This window comes from Ovis canadensis, chromosome 9 (assembly GCF_042477335.2).
Source record: "Ovis canadensis isolate MfBH-ARS-UI-01 breed Bighorn chromosome 9, ARS-UI_OviCan_v2, whole genome shotgun sequence".
Classification (NCBI taxonomy): Eukaryota; Metazoa; Chordata; class Mammalia; order Artiodactyla; family Bovidae; genus Ovis; species Ovis canadensis.
In genome coordinates this window covers 26420158-26446646 of record NC_091253.1, presented here as the reverse complement: position 1 = coordinate 26446646, position 26489 = coordinate 26420158, and the positions used below count along the sequence as shown (strand labels likewise).

General features: G+C 54.9%; 1 protein-coding gene and 1 long non-coding RNA gene across 8 annotated transcripts in view; one reads left to right on the top strand and one right to left on the bottom strand.

Moving 5' to 3' along the window:
• Positions 1–26489, bottom strand: part of TRAPPC9 (trafficking protein particle complex subunit 9) — a 387455-nt gene that overhangs the window by 200085 nt on the left and 160881 nt on the right. For 2 of the 7 annotated variants that reach the window (XM_069600929.1, XM_069600928.1), the window contains one exon: positions 16627–17695. The exons of the other annotated variants lie outside the window; for them this stretch is intronic. In XM_069600929.1, coding sequence (XP_069457030.1) covers positions 17462–17695 — 234 coding nt within the window. In that variant the 3' untranslated portion in view covers positions 16627–17461. Of the gene's footprint in view, positions 1–16626; positions 17696–26489 lie in introns of those variants that run through there. 7 annotated transcript variants of the gene reach the window in all.
• Positions 690–3054, top strand: LOC138446154 (uncharacterized). The gene is made up of 3 exons (XR_011259152.1): positions 690–1680; positions 2029–2242; positions 2450–3054. It is a non-coding gene; the product is annotated as an uncharacterized lncRNA (long non-coding RNA).

The window sequence follows — 26489 nt, the reverse complement described above, 5'->3', positions numbered from 1 at the left end:
CTCCCGAAGGCAACTCGGCCTGCCGAGTAAGCAACAGAACCACGACTCAGCCGGGGCAGCCAAGTGCAGGTCAGCAAGGTTCCTGCCAACCCTGCCTCCCATCCAGGGGAGGGGGTGCGGTGCACACCGGCCCCTGACCCCTCAGCCACAGAGACCCATGCTTCTCCACACGCAGATCGCACTCTCTGAACAAAGCATTCGTCCGCCTGCCTTGCTACATTCGGGCTCCGGGCCGTCCCTCGGCTCTGTGTGTTTCTCTCTCAGCATTTACTGAGCACGTCTCCTGTATACCGAGCACCATTACTGAGCTGGAGACACGGGAGTGAAATCGTCCGGGGAAGGCGGCTCTGCAAACAAGAGATGGACGGTCTAACACAAGTGCAAGGCCAGAGCTAGAAGTCATGCGGGCATGGGGCTTGGCAGAGAAAGGACCCAAACATCCCTGCAGAGCCAGGCCTCAAAGCCCGAGGAGTTTCCAAGAGAGACAAAGGACAAGCGGGTCCCTGGAAGGGGGTGCCCTGAGCAGCCTGGGGGGCATCCGGAACTAAGGGGACTTAGACCCAGGCCCCTTGAGACACGCACCACCTAGGGGTCAGTCACACACAGACGGACACTCTGACAGGTCACAGCAGGAACAGACAAGCAGCAGCCGGCAGGACAGGAGGAGACAAGGACGAGCTACGGAAAGAGGGACGAGGCTCACCCCGAGGCTCGGCATCAAGGCCGTGTTGAAATGGTGCCTGGCGTGTCATCAACGCTCTGAATGAAGACGTGGTGACCTGACGAGCGAATTGGCCACTTACTCTCGATGGCCAGCTCTTCTCTAACAGTACCGGATCCGCCACCTCGTCCCGTTCCTGGGCCTGATTCCCACGCCCATTGGCCCAATCCTCCTGCTCTTGGCACAAGCCCTTCCTTCTTTGGGACGACTTGGCTTCCTCGCTTACAGAGAAGACATACCAACGCTTGAGAGAGAGACAAGCTTGGCAGAGACAGAGAGAACGCATGGACACACTCCTGACACTCTGTCTGCGTCTGCCCCTGTACCAACCTCCTGCCCCGCTCCTGGGACCTGCTGCCCCCTAGCCCGCCTGCTAAGTGCACCAAGCCCCTGCCAGGCTCCAGCTCGACAGTCCCTCCCGGTCTCTCCCCTCTCCCCTCTCTCCCCATGCCACCTTGGCCCTCCAGCCCATCTCAGCCACCAAGCCGGCCAGGAATAGCCAGATGGGATGTGATCTGAGACCAAGAGCCCCGTGAGGCCCAGCTCCCCAGGGACGGAGAGCCAGCAGGCGGCGTCTCCAGAGGACTGAGCTGCCCATGACAGCAGACACGGGACACGCAAGGGCACATCCCGCACCTCCCCTTCGAGGTGGGAGTGGAGGGAAGGAGCGACGGAGAGCAGCGGAAAGTCAGTCACCGAGCAGAACGCAGATTTTGTGAGGATGAATCTTTTGTAAAGTCTGCTGCTCAGATCAAACAGAAACACACATCACACAGCGCTGGGCAACGAAGCACACAGGCTCGGCTCAGCCTCCAGAGCAAAGGCCAGGCTCCTGCCGCCTCCCCAGGGGCCTCTCGGCTCCTCCTCCGGCCCCCAGACGAGGGCCATGGGGCCCTGAGGACGCGTCCATCTCAGGAAGCCTGGCCCGGCTTGCCCTGTGCCTGGCACCCGTGAGCAAGGTAACCGCTGACCTCCTCTCGGTCCGGCACACAGCGGGGAGCTGGGCACCAGACGGGTCCGCAAGCCGGAGGTGCCCGCCTCCACCGAGGCCACCCCGCCTCCTCTTGGGCCGTGCGCCCCAGGCCAGGCTGGGCTCCAGGGCCGAGCCCCAGCCCCGTCCCTGCCTGGCTGCTGCCTCGGGGACTCTGGGGGTTGCAGGGGGCGCCTAGAGTACAGCCCGCCCCCCTGCCCACCCCAAGACGGCACCTGGGAGCCGCAGGCCCTTAGCAGCACGGAACTGACCCGACGAGCAGGGGAGGGACGCGGGCCCGAGACGCACCTGACCAGTCACGCTCACACCCTCTCAGGACAGCAGGAACTCCCTGCAGGTCACGGATGTGCGGACGAGGACAGCACGGAGACTCACTTCCCAACAGCAGCGAAGCAGAGAGAGGAGGAAGGGAACCGACGGCAGTACCTGTGGCACCCCGGGAAGAACAGAGGCCAAGGCGCTCTGTCCCACGGGTGACCCGTTTGATGGGCGGATGCAGGGTAGCAAGCGGACCGAGCTCCTTCACGCAGGTATGACTTCGAGCGGCCGGGAGGCAGCACGCTTTCCTGCACTCGCAGGACGCGGCATCGAGGGGACACTCAGATAAGCTGCCTCCCACAGGGGGCGGGGGGTGCGGAGAACACAGGGCTGTTTCACGAAACAGTCACAGCTTTCTCTGGAAATGACCCTTCATGGGCAGCGCTCCCCTTCCTCGAGCTGCCCATTCTTATTGACAGGGAAGTAATAAGACTGGCATGGCCACGGGGAGCTCCAGCCGGTTCCACCTGCAGGCATGAGGGACTGGAGAATTCTGGATGGTGTGTAGCTGCCACTCTCCGCTTCACGCTGGGCCTGGTTGAGACGCCCTCACACGGCCCCCGTGACCCTCTCGGCAGGCCTGGGCTGTCCTGGTCCTTACATCAGGAACCGTGAGCCTGGGGAGCAGCTGGGACCCCACGCTCCCACTCTCGGGCACAGACATCCTGCCTCAGGGGGCCCCCCACACCCCAGCAGCCATGAGCCACGGCCGATCCCCCGTCTGACTCTTTGCGAGCCCATGGACAGTAGTCTGCCGGGCTCCTCTATCCATGGGGTTTCCCAGGCAAGGATATTGGAGCAGGTTGCCATTTCCTCCTCCAGGGGATCTTCCTGACCCAGGGACTGAACCAGCGTCTCTTGTATCTCCTGCACTGGCAGGCGGGTTCTTTACCACTGTGCCCCTGAGGGGGCATCTGACTCTAAAGCCTTCTCTTTACCACTCCACTCTGCTAAAGCTTAGACACACCCTCGGTGTTCAAGGTCCTCTTTTGTTGATTATCTAATAAAAATCTTTACCCTTCCATATCATTTTTCACTCACTGATTTATTATGCACTAGCCATTTATTCACGCAATATTTACCAAGCAGCCAGTTTTACATGAGGCTGCTGCAGGCGAGGAGGAAGCCCAGTGTCACCCGAGGAGCAGGGAGGAGGACAGGAGGGGCTGTACCACGGCCCAGTGCTGAGTATGACCCAAGGAGACACAGCACGTGGTCCCTGCCAGGATGAGCTTGATCTGAGGAATAAAGAGGCCAGCAGCAGCGTCCCGGGCGGTGCACTCCATGTAGGGTGGAGGCTGATGCCCACCCCCAGCCGCACAGGACAAAGGGGAGGGCACTTCCAGAGGGACGGCCAGAAAACATCAGGAGCTGGTGCATGGAAAGCGGGCCTTTGAGGATGGGCGGGGCTGGGAGTCCTGGTTTAGGGTGTGCCTGCAGAGAGGACCGCTGCGTGGAGGCTGGATGTAGGGAGGGCGGCAAGCTCGGCAATGCGGGTTCTCCAGGCGGCCTGGGTCCACAGCTGAGCCCGCCCAATAAGTGTGTTCACCGCTTCCTTGGAGAGCCTGCAGCCAGGAAGGTCTATCTCTTCTCCATCCTCAACCTGGAAGCAACTTCCCAGTGTGCTAGCCGTCTTCAGACAAGTCATCCCAACTACAGGTGGTGGAGGCGGTTCCACAGAGGAGTACTGGCCAAGCCCTGTCAGTGGCGAGCAGAGGAGGAAGGCTGCCCAGCTCGGCACAGACCCCACCAGTCCCTGAGAGCTCCGATGGTAGGAGGTACACGTTTATATCTTCTGCCATAAGTTGTCAAGAAGAGGCAGGGCCCCTGGAGGAGGCCTTGGGGATAAGTTCAACTGAGGACAGGTGGTGGGTAGGACTGAGCCAAACCTCCATTTCCAACTTGATCAGTAATGTAGGTGCTGTTTTCATCCTGACCGATGTCTACCCTTGAATGCGCTTAAACTCGGACCCCACCCCAGGGACCCTCAGGAGGCCACTGTCCATGTTTTGCACCACACCCACAACTTCTGGTCTGCCTGCAAACCGGCTGATTTGGGTGTACGGACCCCAGGCGTGCCCTGATGTCTCCAGGCATGATTGTCATTTGTGACATCCCTTCCCCGACCCTCCCCAAGCTCAGCAGCCCCTGGTGCCCTCAGACAACACCCTCGCGGTCCTCGGCAGGCACTGCTGCTAACTCATCCATGGGCCCGCAGAATGCATCCCCCTTTGGAGCAAGGGCTGTGCTTCATTCCTGCTCGTGTCCCTGCCAGGCCCCGCACAGCGGCGGAAGGATGCCCCCGTGACTGCATGTGGAGTAACCTGAATGCTACCCCAAGTCGTGTATCCAGCAAGCCAGTCAACTCTGGGTGTCCAAAATATGCCTGGCATTGGGTTTCAAAGGATGAGAAAGGTTAAAAAACCCTTTTCAAAAGGAAGATATTTGAACACCAGCAGCTGACACTGCAGAAGACACATGGGACTTTAGGGCCACGCACCCTGATGTAGAAATCTCTTACCATAATGTCATTAATTTGACTACTCCCGTTGACAAAAATCTGAGTTAAGCTTGATCAAGAAGATGACATTAATGTAGTCGGCCGCGGCACTTCACAGTAAGATCTTCAATCCAGCACAGGCTGCAATCACAACGGGACCATCCATCACCGATATAATCCTTTCATAATTGCTTCTAAGCTCTGGGTCATTACATTTAAGACTGAAAGACCAAGGAGGAAGAAAGCGGTAAGGAGTTGTAATTAGGAGAGAAATAAGAGGACCAAGACGGGAAGGCACACAGGAGGGAAGTGGAGAACTGTGTCCCTCACCAGTCCCCCAGAAACTTGGGGGACACGGGAGGTTTCTGAAACAGGAAGGAGGTAGAAGTAGGGAAGAGGCAAGAAGACCAGGGAGGACTGCTGACGACCCAGAAATAAGACTGTTTTCCAGGCGAGGCGACCGGACACACAGGGCTTCAAGAACAAGATATAACAACCGTCGCACAACATGCTTGGTTACGCTCAGCCATGAGCCTCTTGATCGCCTCCGTGGAGCTAGACACATGCTAGGAGTGGAGGGGAAGAGACGAGTGACAAGCCTGTCCCTGATCGAAGGAAGCTCACACTCCAACCCAGGGCACCGATCTGAAAGGAAATTACAACACGGCGGCGTGCTAACTGAAGCAACAGGAAGCGTGCGCACAGCACAGCAAAGGCACGAGTTACTCATCATAGAAACGCAGCCTGTAGCGAGGAGGAGAGCACCAATGTGGAAAGGAACACCCTCGGGGCGGGGGGGAGTTGGTGGATGAGGCAATATCTGGACACATCTACAAGGCACCCCTCTGGGCACAGGGCGGGTGTTCAAGAAACTTGCGAGCGTGTGCTCTGAGTCTCTTCAGTCATGTCCGACTCTGTGGGACCCCAAAGACTGTAGCCCACCAGGCTCCTCTGTCCATGGGGTTCTCCAGCAAGAATACCGGAGTGGGCTGCCATGCCCTCCTCCAGAGGATCTTCCTGACCCAGGGATTGAACTCACATCTCTTATGTCTCCTGCACTGACAGATGGGTTCTTTAGCACCGCCAGGGAAGCCCTCAGGAAACTCGAGATCGTGAATGCTATGAGGAGGAAGGAAAGGTCACAGGGAAGGGAGAACCTGAGCTGGAACCTGAAGGAGCCCCGAGGTGCACGAGCTGGGTAAGGTGGTCCCAAGCAGAGCAGCAGGGGGCACCAGGCCAAGAGGGGTGACAAGACACCATGAGTTGGAGGTAGATGGGGTGAAGAGGCGGGGGCAGAACGCCTGCCCGCTGTGCGAGGCGAGTGTGGGCTTCTATTCCAGAGGCCACGAGGAAAACGAAAGGGCTTAGAGCAGGGGGAGTCCTACCCTGTCAGCCTTTTAGAAAGACCACACCGGCCACAGAGCAAAGTGCACCTCTCGGGAGACACTGTGGCCGACTCTCAGAGGCAGGAAATTCACACCTAAAAGCGATCGTCACTCCCCTGGGGACAGGCTGGTCTACATGTGACATGTTCTCTTCTTGTGACGATTTCAGAACAATCCAGTTAAGCACTCAACTAAAGGCTCATTTTTCCTCCTTTGAGAGGAGGTAAGAAGCGTACAGAACACGAGGGAGGGGATGAGTCACTGCTTTGGTGCTGTCATTATTTTATTGACGCTGATGGCTGTAATTTACAAATTTGGGGAGCCATTACACCAAGCCGCAGCTCTCTCTCAGGCTCTAAAATTGATTCATGGCGCTATTGTTCTTTAAAGACAGTAAACGCCTGCTGTGACTGCGAGGGTAAGCTACCCCTGGCTGTGCTCAGATGTGGGGCGCACCCTTCTGGCAAGAGCTGACAAGTGTGATGGCCCTCAGGGCAGGGCTGGCCGGTGCGGACTTGGTCTCCTGAGACAGGAGCCATACGGGCAGGTGGGCAGGGAGGGGACGACCGCCATGGCTTCCAAGTATCCCTAACGGCTCCTGGGGAACCCTGGAGACGAGGCAGGCTGAGCTGGGGTGCCGAGTGGGCGGGGCCCGGGCTGCTGCTTGTCACTCAGATGCTGCCAGAGTCCACGTGCAGGAAGCCGTCCTGCGCCCTCGTGCTGCGCCGAGAGGAGTGCGGCACCGTGGGAGAAGGGGATCCTTGGAGTCTGAGAGTCTTGCTAACTTACCTTTTCTCTCACTCAGACCAGTTGCCTCGTCTGTAAAGGGGGATGACAACGTGTTGTTGCGCGCTGACGGTGTCAGGACAGGATGAGATGATGCGCATGAAGCGCTGGGCACACGGCTGGAACAGGATGGCAGCTTTACCGTGTGCCAGGCGGCAAGAAACCTAAACCTACAGGGAGCGAAACAGCCTCCAACACGCTGTTTCACAGGCCTGGGTGAGCAGCAAAAGCGGGCTTGAGTCCTTCTCTCTTCAGAGGGATTTGGAAACTGCTTAAGACTTGTGCTAAGAAACACAACATCAAAATGTACATTGATGTACATCAAATGTACACTGAGGCACGGGGAGAAAGAGAACCCTCCCAAGACCTGCAAAGACCCACAGTGCACTGGTAACTCACCTCCTGTGATCCAAGCACATTAGTTTCCGGAAATCACTGGTAATTTGAAATCCCATCTGCATGATAATTTCCGAGCTTACAAAATTCACAAAAACCTACTTTCTCACAAAAATCCCATGAGATGGTTACCATTAATCTCGCTTCACCAATCAGACACTGAGGTTCACGGGGGTGAAGCCCTGTGCAGTGCACTGGGGTGCCCTCCTCTCCCCAGAAGCAGAATCCCGAGGGCTCGAGGGTCCACAGAGGAGCCAGGAGCGGGCACAGGACACGAAGTTCAAGCTGGAACAGAAACCAAGCTTCAGGACAGGGAGAGCCAGCTCTCCCCCGGCCTTCTGGAGAGTGGCAGAGAAACACACACACTGCACCCTCAGAATCCAGCCAGCACCTGACGCCGGACGCCGTGAGTGAGTCTGCAGCGAACCAGTGTCCTTCACACAACTGCTACAGCCCCAGAGGGGTCCTGGGGTCCCAGCTGGGCGGGCCGAGGAGGCCATCATCTCCATGCCCTTCACTGGTAACCGTCGCCCCTTTCTTGGGAACCCGTGCTCCTATCACTAACGGGCAACGCCACCAGGAGCCGCAGTCATCACTACCGGACTTTTGCCCCACGGGCCCCAGGTGGCAGGACCGGGGGAGGACAGCAAAGAGACACTGAGCCCAGAAGACACTTCCTCCTGGAAGTGCGGGGTCGGGGCCAAGGCAACGGTCAGGCGGAACTGCCACGCCACCTGGGGCCATGGTAGATGGCTACTGCAGGGACCACGCAGTTAGAGATCCAGAGGAGACAGCGAAAGGAGAAAAGCAAGGAGGGGTGAGAGACCGCCAGGAGAGCAACGGCGGGCGTCGGGCCCGCAGGGCCTTTCCGCCCCGTCCCAGTGGCAGCCTGGCTCTGCGGTGCACCTGCCCTGGGTTCCAGGGGCCACCAAGCCTCTCCCCCAGTGCATGCCCTCTTGAGCTTAGGACGGCTTGAGCGATTTTGCCAACAACGATCAAGAGTCTTAACTGAGACAGGCCCCTTCCGGGTGTAGTCACGCCAAAGCTGCCTGAAGTTTAAGGGGCTCCGGTAGCCCCCAGGCCACAGCTGTGTTGGAAAAGACAGGCAAGGAGCCAAAGCACACAGCAGGGGGCAAGGGCGCTGCGGTGGGGCGGGGTGGGGGGGGAGGGAAGGAGGCCAGCCCCCACCCCCCGCCGGCACCTCAGCCTGCAGCCAGCCAGCACATGGCAGGAGGGCTGTGCTTTGGAATTGAGTTCAGGAAACCGAGGCTAATTTTATCCGCAGCCTGAGAAGACTCATCAGGAGGATGAATCGGCCAAACAAGATGCAGCACATGATGAAGCAAAGCCGGAGTCCTTTCAGGATCACCCCAAGAATGGCTCCTCCCAGGTCCCCCTCCATCTGCATCCCCACCACCCAGCCCAGGCCACACTGCGGGCTCTCGGCCGCCACAGCCCAGCCCAGCCCCGCCCCCGGCCCCGCGGCTGCCTGGCACAGCACTCCTCCTTCAAGTGTGGCGCCCCCCACGTTCCTCCGGTCTCCAGCTCCAGCAATGTCATCTAAGTGAATGCAGTCCCCTCAGGACTGTGACATCATTCGGTCACCACACAGACACCTCTCAGCTGATACGAATATCCCAGCTTAGAGGCTAAGAAAGTGCAGTGAGAAGACATCAGTAACTTCTCCGGGGGCACTCCGCTGAGAGATGAAGCCGGGGGTTTAGCCAGGTCTTTTGATTCCAAAGGGACTTCCCAGGTGGCTCAGTGGTAAAGAATCTGCCTGCCAGTGCAGGAGACCTAAGGGACGTGAGTTCACCCCAGGATGCCTAAGAGAGGGAAATGGCTATCCACTCCAGTATTCTTGCCTGGAGAATTCCATGGACAGAGAAGCCTGGCAGGCTACAGTTCATGGGATCACAAAGAGTTGGACATGACTGGGCAGGCGTGCACACACACACACTGACTCCAAACCTTCCGCCTCCTGCCACGAGGCCTCCCACATGTCACGTCCTTTCAGATTAGTTTAAGCCAGAAGGGAACTCCCCCTCCTCTCGCCTGGGCACCTGCAGAATTATGTACCTGCCCTGCCAGCTCCACCTGTACCTCTGCCCACACCCACCGCAGCACCTGCAAGGCTCAATTCCTTGACTCGCGTCTTACTCCGACTCCAAGTTTCATGTAGCAAACACTCAACAAACACTGGGGAGGTGGGTGAAGATCACCGTGGATGTTTCTCGAGGAAACCCCCAGGTTTGCAGCATGTGGAAGTTTGGCCCTGGTCTGGGTGGAACCACGGGTTCCACAAGAGGAGTTGGTGTGGCCCCACCCTGAACTGGGTAACTTCCATCCACACCCATGAAACAGAAATTAAGGCAAACTTGGGCTCCAGCGCTCCCTGCAACTCAAACCACGGTGTGACTCCTTTTCCCAGCTGGACCTGAGCTTGTGATGAACAGCGTGGCGACAATGCCAGCCCCTGTCCTCAGTGACCGGAAAAAGAGATCGTCAGCACTGCCCTGATTCGCAAGCTTCCGAGTTCATTAATACAATACAGAGAGCCTCTCCCAGAGGGCGTGTTAAAAAGACCTCGCTTTTAAGATTTTCGGTTCCACCCAGCTTCACTGCTCTATTAAACCTTTGCCTTCACCACTCGCTCATTCATCCTTTTCATTAATGCAATCAAAATTGACGACACACAACTAACACACACCTGCGACACTCTAAACATGCCAAGGTGCAGACTGTTAAAGTCCGGGGATGAGACGGACACGTGGGAACCTGGAAGGGGTCTACATGGCACCGCTTGGTCGAGAAGAGGTGGGCCGTCCCCAGGGCGTCAGGGAGCCGCCGGTGAGAAGAAAGCTTTGCATCACACTTTTGCGAGCACAGAGCTTCCCTTATGGCTCAGCTGGTAAAGAATTTGCCCACAATGCGGGAGACCCTGGTTCGATTCTTGAGTCAGGAAGATCCCCTAGAGAAGGCACAGGCTACCCACTCGAGTATTCTGGCCTGGACACAAAGAGTTGGACATGACCGAGCAACTTGCCCTTCACTTCACTTTTTGTGGGCACCGTGGGGCTCCAGAGTTGTGGGACCTTGGGACACAGAGAGACGGTGTCAAGACACAGGCACAGAGGACAGGATGGGTAGACCACGAGCCGCAGTCAGACCCTCCCAGAAGGAGGTGACCCTGGAAGGGAGAGCTGGGCTGGCTGGGCCTGAGCAAAGGGGGGCGGCAGCTCAGAGTGGAATGTGTCGCCGTGGCCCAGGAAGAGGTGGAGGGCCCGGCAGAGCAGCAACGGCAGCACAGGTTCAGGGAGTAGACGCGGTGTCCTCACCAATGTTCTATTTGTCGGCACGCTGAAGCTAAGACAGAAGAACGCCTTCCTCAGCGATCAATGCAAAGAAATAGAGGAAAACAACAGATTGGGAAAGACTAGAGATCTCTTCAAGAAAATTAGAGATACCAAGGGAACATTTCATGCAAAGATGGGCTCGATAAAGGACAGAAATGGTATGGACCTAACAGAAGGAGAAGATATTAAGAAGAGGTGGCAAGAATACACAGAAGAACTATACAAAAAAGATCTTCATGACCAAGATAATCACGATGGTGTGATCACTCACCTAGAGCCAGACATCCTGGAATGTGAAGTCAAGTGGGCCTTACAAAACGTCACTACAAACAAAGCTACTGGAGGTGATGGAATTCCAGTTGAGCTGTTTCAAATCCTGAAAGATGATGCTGTGAAAGTGCAACACTCAACATGCCAGCAAATTTGGAAAACTCAGCAGTGGCCACAGGACTGGATAAGGTCAGTTTTCATTCCAGTCCCAAAGAAAGGCAATGCCAAAAAATGCTCAAGCTACCACACAATTGCACTCATCTCACACGCTAGTAAAGTAATGCTCAAAATTCTCCAAGCCAGGCTTTAGCAATACATGAACCATGAACTTCCAGATGTTCAAGTTGGTTTTAGAAAAGGCTGAGGAACCAGAGATCAAATAGCCAACATCCACTGGATCATCGAAAAAGTAAGAGAGTTCCAGAAAAACATCTATTTCTGCTTTATTGACTATGCCAAAGCCTTTGACTGTGTGGATCACAATCAACTGTGGAAAATTCTGAAAGAGATGGGAATATCAGATCACCTGACCTGCCCCTTGAGAAATCTGTATGTAGGTCAGGAAGCAACAGTTAGAACTGGACATGGAACAACAGACTGTTTCCAAATAGGAAAAGGAGGACGTCAAGGCTGTATATTGTCACCCTGCTTATTTAACTTCTATGCAGAGTACATCATGAGAAACGCTGGGCTGGAAGAAACACAAGCTGGAATCAAGATTGCCAGGAGAAATATCAATAACCTCAGATATGCAGATGACACCACCCTTATGGCAGAAAGTGAAGAGGAACTAAAAAGCCTCTCGATGAAAGTGAAAGTGGAGAGTGAAAAAGTTGGCTTAAAGCTCAACATTCAGAAAATGAAGATCATGGCATCTGGTCCCATCACTTCATGGCAAATAGATGGGGAAACAGTGGAAACAGTGTCAGACTTTATTTTTGGGGGGCTCCAAAATCACTGCTGATGGTGATTGCAGCCATGAAATTAAAAGACGCTTACTCCTTGGAAGAAAAGTTATGACCAACCTAGATGGCATATTCAAAAGCAGAGACATTACTTTGCCGACTAAGGTCCGTCTAGTCAAGGCTATGGTTTTTCCAGTGGTCATGTATGGATGTGAGAGTTGGACTGTGAAGAAAGCTGAGTGCTGAAGAATTGACGCTTTTGAACTGTGATGTTGGAGAAGACTCTTGAGAGTCCCTTGGACTGCAAGGAGATCCAACCAGTCCATTCTGAAGGAGATCAGCCCTGGGATTTCTTTGGAAGGAATGATGCTAAAGCTGAAACTCCAGTACTCTGGGCCACCTCATGCGAAGTGTTGACTCACTGAAAAAGACTCTGATGCTGGGAGGGATTGCGGGCAGGAGGAGAAGGGGACGACAGAGGATGAGATGGCTGGATGGCATCACTGACTCGATGGACGTGAGTCTGAGTGAACTCCAGGAGTTGGTGACGGACAGGGAGGCCTGGTGTGCTGTGATTCATGGGTCGCAAACAGTCAGGCACGACTGAGCGACTGAACTGAACTGAACTGAGCTGAACTATCACCGAAGGCTGAGCCTTGTGCCACTCTTCCTGTAGTCTCGACTGTAAGTTTTCTGCTAGGAAACCAATGGCTTCGCTCCTGCCAACACTCACCGAGGCCTCCTCTGTACCCTCTGAGCTCCTCCCAGCAGGGCTACAGCCATAAAGAAGACAAGGTCCTCCGTCAGCGACACAGCCCCTGGTGAGACTCTCCCGGTGGCTCCGCGACCCCACCTCCCAGAGCTCAGACCCCCAGGACGTGGCACACCATGGCAGAGGGGATGGGCTGTGGGTGATCGTGTCACAGAGACTGTGGCTCCTGTCCTGCTGCAGGCCCTCCCCCTGTCCCCCTCTTTCGCCCTCGTTTCCCTTCCCTCATGTCTTTGGGGAGGCAAGCAGCCACCTGGGGTCAGCCTGCATGCTGCACCTTGGCTGAAGTGCCACCGGCCCGGAACGCCACTGACTCTCCTGCAGGGGCAGAGGGAAGCAGCCGCAGCCCGTGACGGCTCTTTCCACATCTGCCTGGGAGCAGCACCTGCCCTGTGTTAGATCCCAGGATGGCTGTGGCAGAGGACCACAAACTCAGTGGCTCGAAACACACCTGCTGAAACTCGTGGAGGTTGCCAGTCCTGGGCTCAAGGTGCTGGCAGGGCAGGTTCCTCCAGGAGCTTCAGGGCACTCTGGCTCCTGGCCGTTCCCAGTTTCCAGAGCCAGCTGCGCTCCTTGGCTCAGGGCCCCTTCTCAGCATCACCCCAACCTCCTGTTTCCATGGCCCGGCCGCCCTCTGATAAGGACCCTTTGACAGTCATCCTGGGTCCAGCCAGACGGTCCCAGACAACCTGCCATCACAGGCTCCCTAACCTCACCACACTGCACACCCCTCTGCCGTGTGAGGGAGCATGTCACAGGACTGAGGGTCAGGGCTGGGCGTCTCGGTGGGACACCATCCCCTCTGCCTCGTGCCCCGCACACTCACGGGGGCCGAAGCCTGCTCTCCACAGGGTACACAACCTCCTGGAGAAAAGCGTCCCTGTTGTCTGGCTCTAGGGAATACACAGTTTCGTGTTTTGCAGAGCTGGAAGGGAGGATGTTCAGAATCCTCAGGTTTGAATCTTGCCATTCTTAGGATAAAAGAGCACTGAAGGCAGCTGCTGATGAAACTGTGAGGCCTCGCCGCTGCCCAGCAGGGTGGCCTTAGATCACCCCTGACCCTGCTGTTCTCATCTTAGGGGAAAACAAGCCTTTTGCTGCTTCCGGACCGGGGCAGAGGTGGGCAGTGGAGCGGGGCAGGTGGGAGGCCAGGAAGGATGCTGACACGGGGGTGGGACCATGGAGAGCGCAGGGGATGCCACACACACACCCCCCCCCCCCCCCCGAGGCTGAACAGGCAGCTGCGCAGAGGGTCCAGAGAGAGGACACAAGGCTGCGTTGCTGGGGATGAAGCTCCCCCTAGAGGCCACGCGGGACGCACAGATGAGGGGGCAGCTCAGGAGACCCAGCAAGAAACACCAGGAACCCCACCTCCAGGACTGAAGCAAAGACGGGAGGGTCCAAACAGGTCTGAGAGCGGCCATCGCTCGTGCATACGGAGCTCCAGAGAAGGCACATCTAACCTGGGGTCACACAGAGAATGGCAGCGGCCTGCGGAGGAGGGCTAGGAGTGGTGGGTAAGGGCTCAGTTGAGCTCAGTCCCTCAGTTGTGTCCAACTCTGTGACCCCATGGACTGTGGCAGGCCAGGCCTCCCTATCCATCACCAACTCCCAGAACGTGCTCAAACTTATCTCCACTGAGTCGGTGATTCCATCCAGCCATCTCATCCTCTGTCGTCCCCTTCTCCTCCTGCCTTCAATCTTTCCCAGCATCAGGGTCTTTTCCAGTGAGTAAGATCTTCACATCAGGTAGCCAAAGTACTGGAGTTTCAGCTTCAGCATCAGTCCTTTCAATGAATATTCAGGACTGATTTCCTTTAGGATGGACTGGTTTTATCTCCTTGCAGTCCAAGGAACTCTCAAGAGTCTTCTCCAACAGTTCAAAACCATCAATTCTTCAGCACTCAGCTTTCTTTATAGTTCAACTCTCACATCCATACATGACTACTGGGAAAACCATAGCTTTGGGGCTGGGGTGGTAGAAATGTGTACACCTGTCATAAGCCATCCTCCGGACAACTAAACCAGCACTTTATTGCACGTAACTTACACCACAGCAAAGGAGATTTAAGAGAGCCGGTCAGGAGGACTCAAGGCCATCGGCTGGGAAGAGAAGAAAGGCCAGGAGACAGCAGATGAGAGAAGGCGTTCACAGAAGAGGGGCCCCAGGGGGCGTCTCCAGCATGGGACGGCCCGCAGCCACCAGAGAGGTGGCCACTTACGGGCCCACCTCAGCACTGGACTCGCAAGGCGCCAGCTCCAGACAAGCAAATGAAGTGATCTAGCCCCAGCCTGAAGGAAGAGGGGGTCTCTCAGGGAACACCAGCGTCCCTTGCTGATCAGACAGTCATCAAAATGGGACATTCTGTGATATATAAAAGCTCTAAGATAGGGTCCAATCCAGTCTGTGGTGGAACATAGGAAGGATGATGATCCTAAAATTAAATGACGTCATTTGTCGACATCATAGCTTTCTCATCGGAACTCCAGCAGTGGTATTTTAAATGAAAAAGCAACATTCAATCAGCATGATATATTTAGCCAGAGCAGAAGCAGTGAGGAGAAGTGGCCCAGCCTGGCGAACTTGGCCAAAGCTCGCCTCCCAGCGCGACATCCGCCGGGACGCGGGGGAGCCCTGCAGCACTGGGGGCCAGCTCTGCACCCTGGGGCCCATGGACCGGTTGGGAGCCCTGGTCCGTGTAGGTGGGCAGAGCGCCGAGTCTGGAGCAGAGCCCACCTGCCTTCCACAGCCACGTCGGGGCCTCCCTCCCTAGCAAGTGCGTCTGGGCCACCAGTCCTCTATTTGGAAACCACTGAAGAGAGACGCCCCTTTGCAACAGAACGAAAGACGGTCCTGGGCAAAAAAAAAAAAAAAAAGACCATTTAGTATGCTGCTTTTCTCAAAGCAGATGTCAGAGGTGTTTCTTCAGAACAAACGAGAGGCTACACAGAAGCTCCTTGAGGGCCCAGTGAGTCAGTGCAGCTGGCTGCCCGGCAAGATGGACCGAGGCTCAACACGTATGCATTTGTGGGTTTAAAACCAAAAAGCACACAAATGAAATGCGTCGTGCGCGTGCACACACACAGCCACGTGCAATACAAAGCGAAGGAGCAGGAGTCAGATGATCCTCAGTGAGCTGGCCACCGGCAGGGAGACGCAGTTCCATAGCAGCCTGCCCGCCCGGCAGGGCGCACCACCGCACAGCTCTCTCCAATAGGACAGCGGGCCCCCGGGGGCAGAGGCCGCGCGCTACGCTTGGCCACACACCAGGCAGGCAGACCAGGACCTGGTGCACAGTAGGCTCTCAATAAACGCCAAGAGGCGAACAAACCAAAGAACCGTTCAGCCTCCATTTAAAGAGCTGTTTCAACAATGTGGGGTCCTTTTTTTGTAAGCATAGGTTTCACTGATGATAACATATATATATATATATATATATATTCCAGAAATCATTTCCTTTGATCAGCAAACATTTAAGGGAGATACACGCTTGATGGCAAAAGCGATCCCATCAGAGAAAGACCCACCACATCCACAAGTATCACTCCCACACATAAACCAGAAAAAGTCTAAAACTATGATAGTAAAACTCTAAGGTTTGGGGTTTTTGGGGTTTTTTTTTTTTTTTTTTGCCTTTTCATCCTGTTCATGGGGTCCTCACAGCAAGAATACTGGAGGGCTTTGCCATTCCCTCCTCCAGGGGACGTTTTGTCAGCGTCCTCCACCATGACCTGAACATCTTGGGTGGCCCTGCACGGTGTGGCTCATAACTCCATTGAGTTATGCAAGCCCCTTCGCCACAACAAGGCTGTGATCCATCACATCGATTCAGCGGACATGAATCTGAGCAAACTCCAGGAGATAGTGAAGGACAGGGAAGCCTGGCGTGCTGCAGTCCATGGGGTCGCAAAGGGGCAGAGACGACATAGCAACTGAACAACAGAAAGTTTATGGATATTTACGTCTGTTGCTCCACTGGGGTCTTGTCGAAAATGAAGGCCCCGAATATGAGATAAGACGGTTGGTCTGGATTAGCCGGAAGTCACAGACACTAAAGCCCAAACTCACCTTTAAAAAGTGTTGGCAAGGCTGCATCTTTTGCAGGGTGAGTAATAAACCAACAAAGACAGCATCTACCCGACTCACTAAAATGATTCACAGTGGAAATCTAAATTGGCTTTTCAGCCAAAAAGAAAGATGGGACAGACCACGACGTGCGGAAAACATAAGCGTTCACAGTTTGTTTAATTTGTTTTCATCAAGAGCAAAGGTAGGAAGCACTCCCCTCACTCTTCTGCGGTCCTCAGTCACTGCTTATTTCCGATCACAGACGCTCAGTTCAGTCAAGATTAGGCTTGAGACTGAGACAACCTAAAGATGGCTTCATTCACTTTGAAACAGGGGGGAAAAAAAAAAACCCACAAGTTTTCAGGGAAACCACTCCCAGCCCCAGTGTTAGTCAGCATGCAATCCAAAAGGAGATGGTTGGGTCTTCAGGGGGCTTCTGACTTCTGCCACCCAAGCCCACCCAGGCTGGGCAGCTGGGGTGCAGGCAACAGCGAACAAGGGACTGAGGCTGCTCAGCTTCGCACCAGAGACAGGGACGCGGGCCGGCAGCCTCAGAGCCGAGGGAGCCGAGGAAGCATCTCGGGGAAGGGCAGCCTCTGCCCTCGCCCTACAGCAGCTCTCACCGCAAGCCCCAGGCCCTGCATCCAGAAGGAAGACAAGCTGGAGAGTCAGGGGAGAGTCATCTTCTCTGAAGGCAGTGAAAGAAGGGAGGGAGCACCAGCCGAAGCTGTGGACACACGCTGCGGACCCTGAGGGCCACCCTGAGGCAGGGACCACGGGCACCGCACCCGTCACAGCACCCAGACCACTGTCCACAGCAGGGCGCTGAGGCTCGCGGAGACGGGCTGACCTGCCCAAGCAGCCAACAGAGTTAGCCAAGGCACGGGCGCACGGCCCTGCAAACAGGTCTGAAGTCCGTCGCCCTTTCCACCTGTCCACGCTGCCCCAACAGGTCCTCCTGATGACGAGTCCATGCTGCGCCATGAACTCTGCACTCACGGTTCTGAAAGCGGGCAATCGCACAGCTGACGTGCTAAGTCGCTTTGGCCATGTCCGACTCTTTGCCGCCCCATGGACCCGTAGCTCGCCAGGCTCCTCCGTCCGTGGGATTCTCCAGGCAAGCATACTGGAGTGAGTTGCCAATTCCTTCTCCAGGGGATCTTCCCGACCCAGGGACTGAACCCACAGCTCCCTGTTAAGAAGACTTCTCCATGGAAATCGCTGTCGCTCTGCCAACAAAGTGAATTTTCATGGGGTTTTCAGTTAACAGAAGGCAAACTCCTCCATCCTGAGTCTCAAGTCACCACTAAATCTCATTCCAGTCCTCTACATACATCAGTTTCATGAGCAGCAGCAATAGTTAGCCTCCCATCTCCGTCTGAGCAATTCAGTCCAGGCATCATTGGGTAAGGTGGGCATGGCAGGCACCCACGAGGAAGGGAGGCTGGGTGTCGGGTGGCTGAGCCCAGAGAGCTGGGCACCAAGGGAGAGGCGCCCACTACAGGGAGTCAAAGCCCAAAAGAGCTGAGGAGGACACTGGTGGGGCAGGCCTGGGGTGCGAGGGGCTCCAGGGGGAGGGCTGGTCTGCCCTGGCTGGTGGAGCCCCATAAATGTTCATCATTAAAATGGTATAAAATAAGACAGAAAATTAAAATAGCCTATTATTCCATCACTAAGGTAATAGCCATGAATTCCACATGCAGCCTTTTAGCCTTTTTTTTCTATGCATAGATTTTTAATAAACTGAAATTACACTGTAAAAATATTTTATAATGTACTTTTGCAGCTTTTTTTAGTGGCTGCCCATTCTTCCATTATAAAGCTGTTCAATAATTCAATTAATCAATCCTCTGTTATACCACACTCAGATTGTTTCCACTTTTTCCTTTGTTATAAATAACCCTCTTTGCATGCAAAGCCTTTCGCGTATTAGATTTTTTCCCTCCTTAGGGTGTATTAGAAGTGGAATCACTGGGTAGTAGAATATGGACTTTGTGGAGGGTTTGACTCACACAGGACTGCCAAACTGCCCACTGAAACATTATTCTGAACTATATATACTACACGAGCTATATTGAGACGTCTCCACTAAAAACTGCTCTGGGTTTTCACAGAATCACCATCTGCCCAGCACTGAGCTGCTTAGCAGGCCTCCTTACAGACACACAGAGCTCATCTAGCCTCTGAACAACGCCCTGAGGATGGAAAGGAAATCGTGCGAACCTCTGACTACATATTGAAGAAGTCAAGCTCCGCGGGTCAAGTGCTTTGCCCCAGGCCTCGGAGCTCACAAGGGCTGGAGCTGCATGGGATTTCAGTCCCTGCATGCCCTTCCTCCTAGCCAGCTTTGTCTCCTGGCCAACAGACTACATCTTCTCGCAGCAAATGAGACTCAAGACCTCCTCCTTCACAGACGTCTTCAGGAAACAAAGTCTTGAGGCTGAGTCGCCAAGACTCAGCTGCCCACGTGGTCCTGTGCAGCCACACGTTCCAGGCGTCACAGGCAACCACTGGCCTCTGCACACGTGCTCAGTAGCACCTCCTGACCTGGAATTTGGCAGTGGCATCAGATTCCACACCAAAAGCATAAGCAAAATCAATAAAAATAAAAACTCTTGTTCATCGAAGGACTTAAACCAAGAAAGCAGAAAGACCACCTACAGAATGGGAGGGAATATTTGAAAATCATAGGTGATAAGGGTTTCATGCTTACAATATATGAAGAACTCAAAAACAAAAAGACAACCCAACTAAAAAAAAATAGCCAAAGGACTTAAATAACTATTTCTCCAAAGAAGATGTGAGTCCATGAAAAGATGATCAGCACTGTTGGTCATCAGGCAAATCATAACCACAGTGAGATACAACTTCACACCTACTGGGCTGGCTATACTAGAAACAAGTAACAAATGCTGATGGGGATGTGGAGAAACTGGAATGCTTACATGTTGCTGGTGGGAATTAAAATGGTACAACCACTGTAGAACACAATCTGGTGCTTCTTCAAAGAAAAGGCATCTATACAGGCACACACACAGCAGGGTTCTAGCCAGCTACTGCAGGAGTCGGGGAGAGCGGAGGGTGGGCGGGGTGGGGGATCTGGAAGGCCGGGGGGAGCTTTCATGGGGCAAGCAAGGGCTCTCAGGAGAAGACTGACAGAAGCAGCTGTCTTAGAGAGAGTCACCACCACAATAAAACAAAAGGGACTCGCGAGGCGATTTCAACCAAGAAGACGATCAATTACTACGGGGGAGCGGGGAGACGGGTCACGTTCTCCGCCTTCCTATGAGGTTCCTGTAACGTGGAGAGGAAGGCAAGGACGTGCAACGGGCCCTAAAAGAAGGGGAGTTGGTACTGGGGGGCCTGTGGGGCAGGTTTGGAAGGGAGAATAGGCAGAGGGACCCGGTCTGGGAAAATCAGGTTCCCCCCAGAAAAAGCCCTGAGGCTTCCCTGACGGCTCAACTGGTAAAGAACCTGCCTGCAATGCAGAACATGAGACGCAGGTTCGATCCCGGGGTCGGGAAGATCCCCTAGAGGAGGAAAGGCACCCCACTTCAGTATTCTTGCCTGGGAAATCCCAAGGACAGAGAAGCCTGGCGGGCTACACTCCATGGGGTCGCAAAGAGTCGGGACAGGACTGAGCAGGAGCACAAAACCAGGTGGCCAGCGGGGCCCACAGCAGGGGCACTGAGCAGAGCGGGCTGCCTGCCGGGTGGGCGAGGGCTGCTCAGCGCCCCTCACGGCTCTGTCACACTCCCTACTGCATACCTCGTGCCCAGGACCTGCGGGCAAGGACGGGTGAGACACTCTGGAAAGGGCCAGAAGGGATGAGAGCCCTAATCCTGGCCTCCAGGAACTCAGAGCCGAGGGCCTGGGAGGAACTCCAGGGGAGGCAGGGGAGGAGGAGGAGCAGCGGCCAAGGCTTCAGGAAGAAGCAATATCTGAGCTAGGCATAGAAGGGCGATCGGACCCCAAGGCGCAGGTGAAAGGGAGCATGCCAAGCGGCAGTAAGCCCAGCGACAGCCAGGGAGGAGGCCGCTGGGGAGCACCAGGGCCACACTCCGATTCGGAGTTGGCAGTGCAGCGAGCACAGTCCACCCTCGAACCCTGGCTGTGGCCGTGCAGGTGTGCTCGGACCCAGATGCGCCAGGACACTTGCTGGGCACCTACCACACACAGACCTGCCTGTGCCTCCCCCGAGGCCACGCCACGCCCTGTCTGAGCACCGGGATCTCCAGTGAGAGATGCAGCGCCTCCAACCTCGGCCCCACCCACCCCTGACTGGTGGAGTCTTCCGCCCGCTGGGCACAGGCCCCTCAGAGGAGTCGTGCCCCGTGACATCTGGAGAGAACCCGCTTCACTGCTGCGTCTCATTCAGCCTGTGAAGCAGGTACTGGTAGCTCTACTCTGAACAGGAAAAACGGAGGCTGAGTGATATTACGTATTTTATCCAAGATGGTAAGTAAGTCGACTTCCAAATCCATGTGTGTCTGATTCTGGAATTTGGGCTTTAAGCATATCACGCGGGGTCTCCCTGAGTGTTGGCACGCACGTGGCAATGTCACTGTCGTACCACGGAGGCAATGATTCAAACAGCAGCTGACGCTTGGGCAGGAAAGATCGATGCAGGAGGCGCCGTTTCTCCGCTTGGACAGTCTCTCTCTGCTATTTTAAGAAAGCCTGGGAGAGGCCAGAAGGACGCGGCACACCCTAAAGGCCCTTTCCAGAAGCTGCCTCTGCCGGCTCTGTGATCTGCCTGACATTCTCTTGGTGCACCTCCGCGCCCCTCTCTGCACTTGCTGGAATTAATGATGACCTTCAGTTCAGGCTGTGCTGATTTCACAGGGCGAGGGGCCAGCTTCTCCCCCTTGGCCGACGCTGCCCCCAAATGGGAACAGGAGCTCAGAACAATAAGCGCATCCCGTCTCGTCTGCTCAGGGTCTAAACCAGCAGAAATACAGACTGACAGGAATGTAGCCAGTGTGCTATGCCTTAATGAGAAAGAGACAAGTGGTTATAAAACACACCAAAAAAAAAAAAAAATCCGAAGGAAAAAGGAGAGGAGAGAGGAGGTCTGGCTTCAGACTCAGCAGCAGTCAAGCCCGACCCAGGTGGGTGGCGACGGCTGTAGCTGAGGTCACGGGCCAGGCGCACTGGCTGCGGGCGCAGAGCCCGGTTGGTGCACAGGCCCGCCTGGACCACACAGGCGCCCAGCGGGCTCTCTCCTCGATGGCATCACAGCCTGGGGGCAGCCACACAGGACTCCTGGGGACAGGAGACGGCACAGACGTCCACGCCGCGTGCGTCCTACAGAGGGCAGCCAGAGAAAGGGTCCAGAAGCAAAGGCCAGCACAGCTCGAGCTTCCCAGACCCGTGACTCCAACAGGCCCAGAGGTCCTGGGGAGGACAAGTCAAGGACCAGCGGTGCCGGTGGCCCCGTTCCCTGTGCCGGGGTGGTCCGGCCCTGCCCTTCCTGGCGCCCTCCCACCCAGACGTAAGGCCCATTCGACCCCGTGACACTTTTCCTAACACCCTCCCAAGATGGTAGGTATCGCCCTGCCTTGTAGTAAAAGCTTCACCTTGACTACACTGTGCTCCTAACAGTTTTCTCCTAAAAACAGCTACGGGGCTTAGGATCCAGTATTTCCACTCTGAGGTTAATGTACAACAAAAACATGTAAATATGTGAAGCAAAAAGACCCAAGAACATCCATCCCGCACTCTTACATAATAGTCCTGAACAGGGAATAACCCAAAGGCCCATCATCAGTAGAATGAATGAGTCAGATTCCAGAAAAAGCGCAGGTTTTAGGATGTAATTTACGTGAAGCTCACAGACAGGCCAGATGACAGACGGTGTGAGACTCCAGAGCAGGGTGACCGTGGGGCGGGGGTGGAGACTGGGCCCCACGAGGAGGGCCTTCCAGGAGGGCACTGGGCTTGGAGCCACTGTGATAGGTGGCCTCTGGCACTCAGGAACGAGAATTTAAACCAAGGGGTTTTTTCACAATAAAGACTGTTTATTTTCACTGGACTATGGATACCAGTAAGCATCCATGTATCTGTGGGCCTCACTACCTAGAGCGCGAGCTCCCTGCGTGGGACTGTGCTTTTCCCTGCCTGGGAGGATGCGGGTGCACGGCTCCGGTTGGGTCCTTATATCTAAGAGTTCAAAGGCATCAAAAAAGTGGACTACCCCTTAGAAGCTGGACGACAGATGTAGGATTGCTCAATGTATTATTCTCGATATCTTTTTGGTATATCTCAAGTAGTCACTAATGTTTTAAAAAACCCGCTCCACCAAAGGAAAAAAAAATCACTGATTTCTTAACTTCATTTTCATCTGTTCATCCATTCAGCACTCTTGGCACCTATTATAAGCCAGGATCCTCAGGTCAGTTCCAGCCCCACAGGAGCTCAGAGCCTGATGGCGGGGAACTGAGAGAGGAGGCCGGGAAGAGCAGGACCGCCAAGGATCAGGACCATGCCCGGCAGAGGCAGCATCGTCAGGGGGCGCTCACAGGCAGGGACAGGTAACCAACTCTGTGCTGGGCAGGCAGGGAGGTGGGCACAGAGGACTTCCTGGAAGCAGACCCGTCCTCTCATGTGGACCACTCGTGGAACCCAGAGCTGTTCTTTCTCCATTTTATCCAAGGAAATGAAAGCCAACCAGCACGGCCTGGCATCCTGACATCCCAGCTACCAGCAGTGGTCCTCCTACTAGGACCCACAAACATCTTATCCCAGGCTTCCAAAGGCCCCTGCACCTAACCAGCTCCCTCCAGAGGAACACCATCTTCCTTCTAATTGGCAGGGTCACCCCTACTTTTCTGCTGCTGTGTGTATGTTCACGTTGCTTAGCACCTTGCTCCCCCCACAATACCTGGCGTTTAACCAGAGCACAGAAATGTGAAAGACAATTCGCTTCGACTAAACAACACTCTTATATACCAATTAAGAAAAAGTTCAATGCATCTCAGAATTCCCCCAGCAATACTGCAGAGTCCACTATCTTTCTGCCTCCAGAATCCTGCCACACTATTCATGTAGCTGCCTTCATAAAGCAGGAGATCGACCAAGTCAATTTTTCCCCTCAATCACCGGTAATTCCTCAGCTTGGCACTCTGCCTCCCTGGGTCCAGCCTGTGGGATCCTTGCAGCCTCAGCACCCACAAGACTGCCTCCAAGGACCGGCTCATGCTACGGTCACTGCCCCGTAGGCTGGGCACTGCCACACATTCCCCTCAGCCAAGACTTTACCCCACCCATCCTGATCACCATTCATCCTTGAGGACTGGCCCACGTGGCAACGTCCATGTCTCTACAGAGCACTTCTGCTCTTTCTGTAACACTGATGTTGTTCTTCACTCCAGAGTAATTAACTGCTCGTTTCCTCTTCCAACTCTAAGCTACCTGTGGGTAGGAGGACGAACCCCATTTCTAACACAGCACAATGAGGGTTGGTTAAAATGGGGGTGGGGAATAAGTCTACTTATCTGATTATGTCTCTGCTTCCTTTGAACCCTGTGACAGATGAATCCTTCCAGGCAAATCAGGACTGAAATTACATCCCAAGCAATGCCAGTTTTAGGGCTTGTCATTGTGGCATTCCAGTTAATGAATGAGTATTAATAAAGAGATGCTTGCATTGTTTAAATGGGTAAGTTGCAAAGCCAGAGAAATCACAGGTAGAGAAGCAGGAAGGATGGGTCTTAAGGCACTGAGGCTTCTTTCTCCTCACGTGCGAGTCCATATTCACATTTAGAAGATGATTTTAACACCCTGGTGCTCAGCAATGGCTACAAAACCAACTTTATTGTGCTGCTTTTTTTAAGGGCAAGGGAGGAGCCGCTACTGATATCGATCACTCGTGCTCCCATTCATTCATCGAGTTTATTCACTGCTTAAGCATAAAGTGCACTCAGTTTTCGCCTCCATTTCAGAGCACATGGATGCATTCAAACACTGCTGAGCACCCTGGGGGAGCAAAGCATACCGACCGGGAGACTCTTCCAAGGCAAAAGGGTTAATGGTAACTATGGCAACCGTCTCCAGGAATAGCATCATCTGCAGCAGCATTCACGCTGGGCCAGTCGACAGGATGGTTATAAATATACCTATTAGCAGCCTGAGCTGAATCTTTAAACAGCACTGTTGGGAGAAGGGATGCCTAAAAATAGGTCCACACGACTGCATTTGAAGACGTGTCCTCAGAAACACTGCATCTCGTGCACAGGCTCACACACGAACAGAATGAGCTTTCATCTTCTTCCTCCCGTGTGCCGAGAAGTGAACGCTGGAGGACCACAATAGAATACGCGACACTTGATGCCCTTCGGCTGTCACTGTAACGTTCCGTAAAGCCAGCCCCCAGAGCACAAAGGGGGTCCAGCTTCGCAACTGACTGGAGCCACTGCCCAGCGCCTCGTGAGCGGGCGGCTCCCCAGCGGGCCCCATGGGTGACGCTCGCCGGGAGGGCCGCCCCTACAGTGACCCCGCGTGGAGGGGGGTGGGCCGGAGTGGACAGCAGCTCCTGAGAAGGGGCGCCCGTCCCCGCCCTTTCTCCACGCCAGGTTCAGAGGCCATATCTGCACAGTCTTCCCTGATTTCTGCTACTTCTACCTGGAGGGACATCTCGCCCACGCTCTTCCTAAAATATGGGTTATTTTCCACGTAGGTGCAGAGAGCTCAAAACCGGAGAGCTGCAGGCTTGCATTTCAGCTCAGCCACATCGTTAGTTGACTTGCATAAATAAATTAGTCTCCCAAAAACTTCATTTCTTCATTTATGAAAAGGCATCATGAGATGCCTACTGGAGATCTATGGAATAAATCAGAGCAGGAGAGAAAGATGCCCAGCATCTGGAGGCACACAGCTCGGGCGTTTTCCTCCTGTGTGCCCCTCTCCCCTACTCACACAGAAGACAGGGACCAGGTCCCCGCAGCCTGGTGACCAGCGCGGGGGCAGCTGCCAGGAAAACGAACGCGGGAGTCAGCGCAGCCCACCTGCCCCGGGACACGGGCACAGAGTGGCACCGCCACGCGGCCGCCCGCCCTCCGTGCCAACCGTCACGATTCCTCCACCATCCCAGCAGTCAGAAAAGAGATGAAACCACATTCCCGCTGCAGCCCTAAAGGACATGGGCAATAGAACGCACGTGGGAGGAAGAGATGTCACAAAGAGGCGCACGGACACACACCACAGCCCTGGAAGAGCAGCGGGCGCCCCGCCAAGAGCTCTGGACCCGAGGGCCCCGCCCACATCTGCCCGCAGATGGGGACCCACATGAGGGCTCTCAGCCCAGCAGGTCTCACTTACCTGGTGCGTAAGCCTCGGTCTCCTCTCCCCGGAGACGCAGGGTCTGCCTCACAGAGGTGTGGGGAAGCTGTCTGAGATACCACAGCTCAGAAGGTGCTGGGTCTGCTTCCCCTGACCCTCGGGCTGAACCCCTAGGACCCTTCTCTCTGGCCGGGCTCAGCCAAAGAAGGAAAGACAGGAGACCCAGGCACACTGGGAGGGGAGGCTGGGGTCTGGGCCCCTGGCCCGGTGGGGCTGGGTGCCCACAGCCCCGCCCAGCCGTGCTTCCAGCAGCTCCCAGAAGGCTCTGGTAACACCATTCCTCCCCCGGGAAGTGCCAGCTTCCCCACCCCACCCCACCCCACACACAGAGACCATTCTCTGACTTCTGACTGACTCCCACGGCCATGAACACCCCCCGTCCAGGCTGGGTACCAGTCCTCTGCTGGTGATGCTTGCTGATCACACCTCCCTCTCTGTGTGCTTAACTCTCTGGTGCCAGTCTTGTTTACCATATTCCAATTCCCTTTTTGCTCCACATGTCTGATCAGATGTTTCAGTGTCATTTCTGAAAAGGTTCTGGCTTTCTCCCACTGATTCAGGATGACCCCCATCATTCGGTAACCCATCAACTCTAAAATTCTCATCAGGACATTTTTATGAAACTATGTTAGGTCTGCCATCTGGCTGACAACAATTATAAAACATCGTATGCTGTAAGATGAA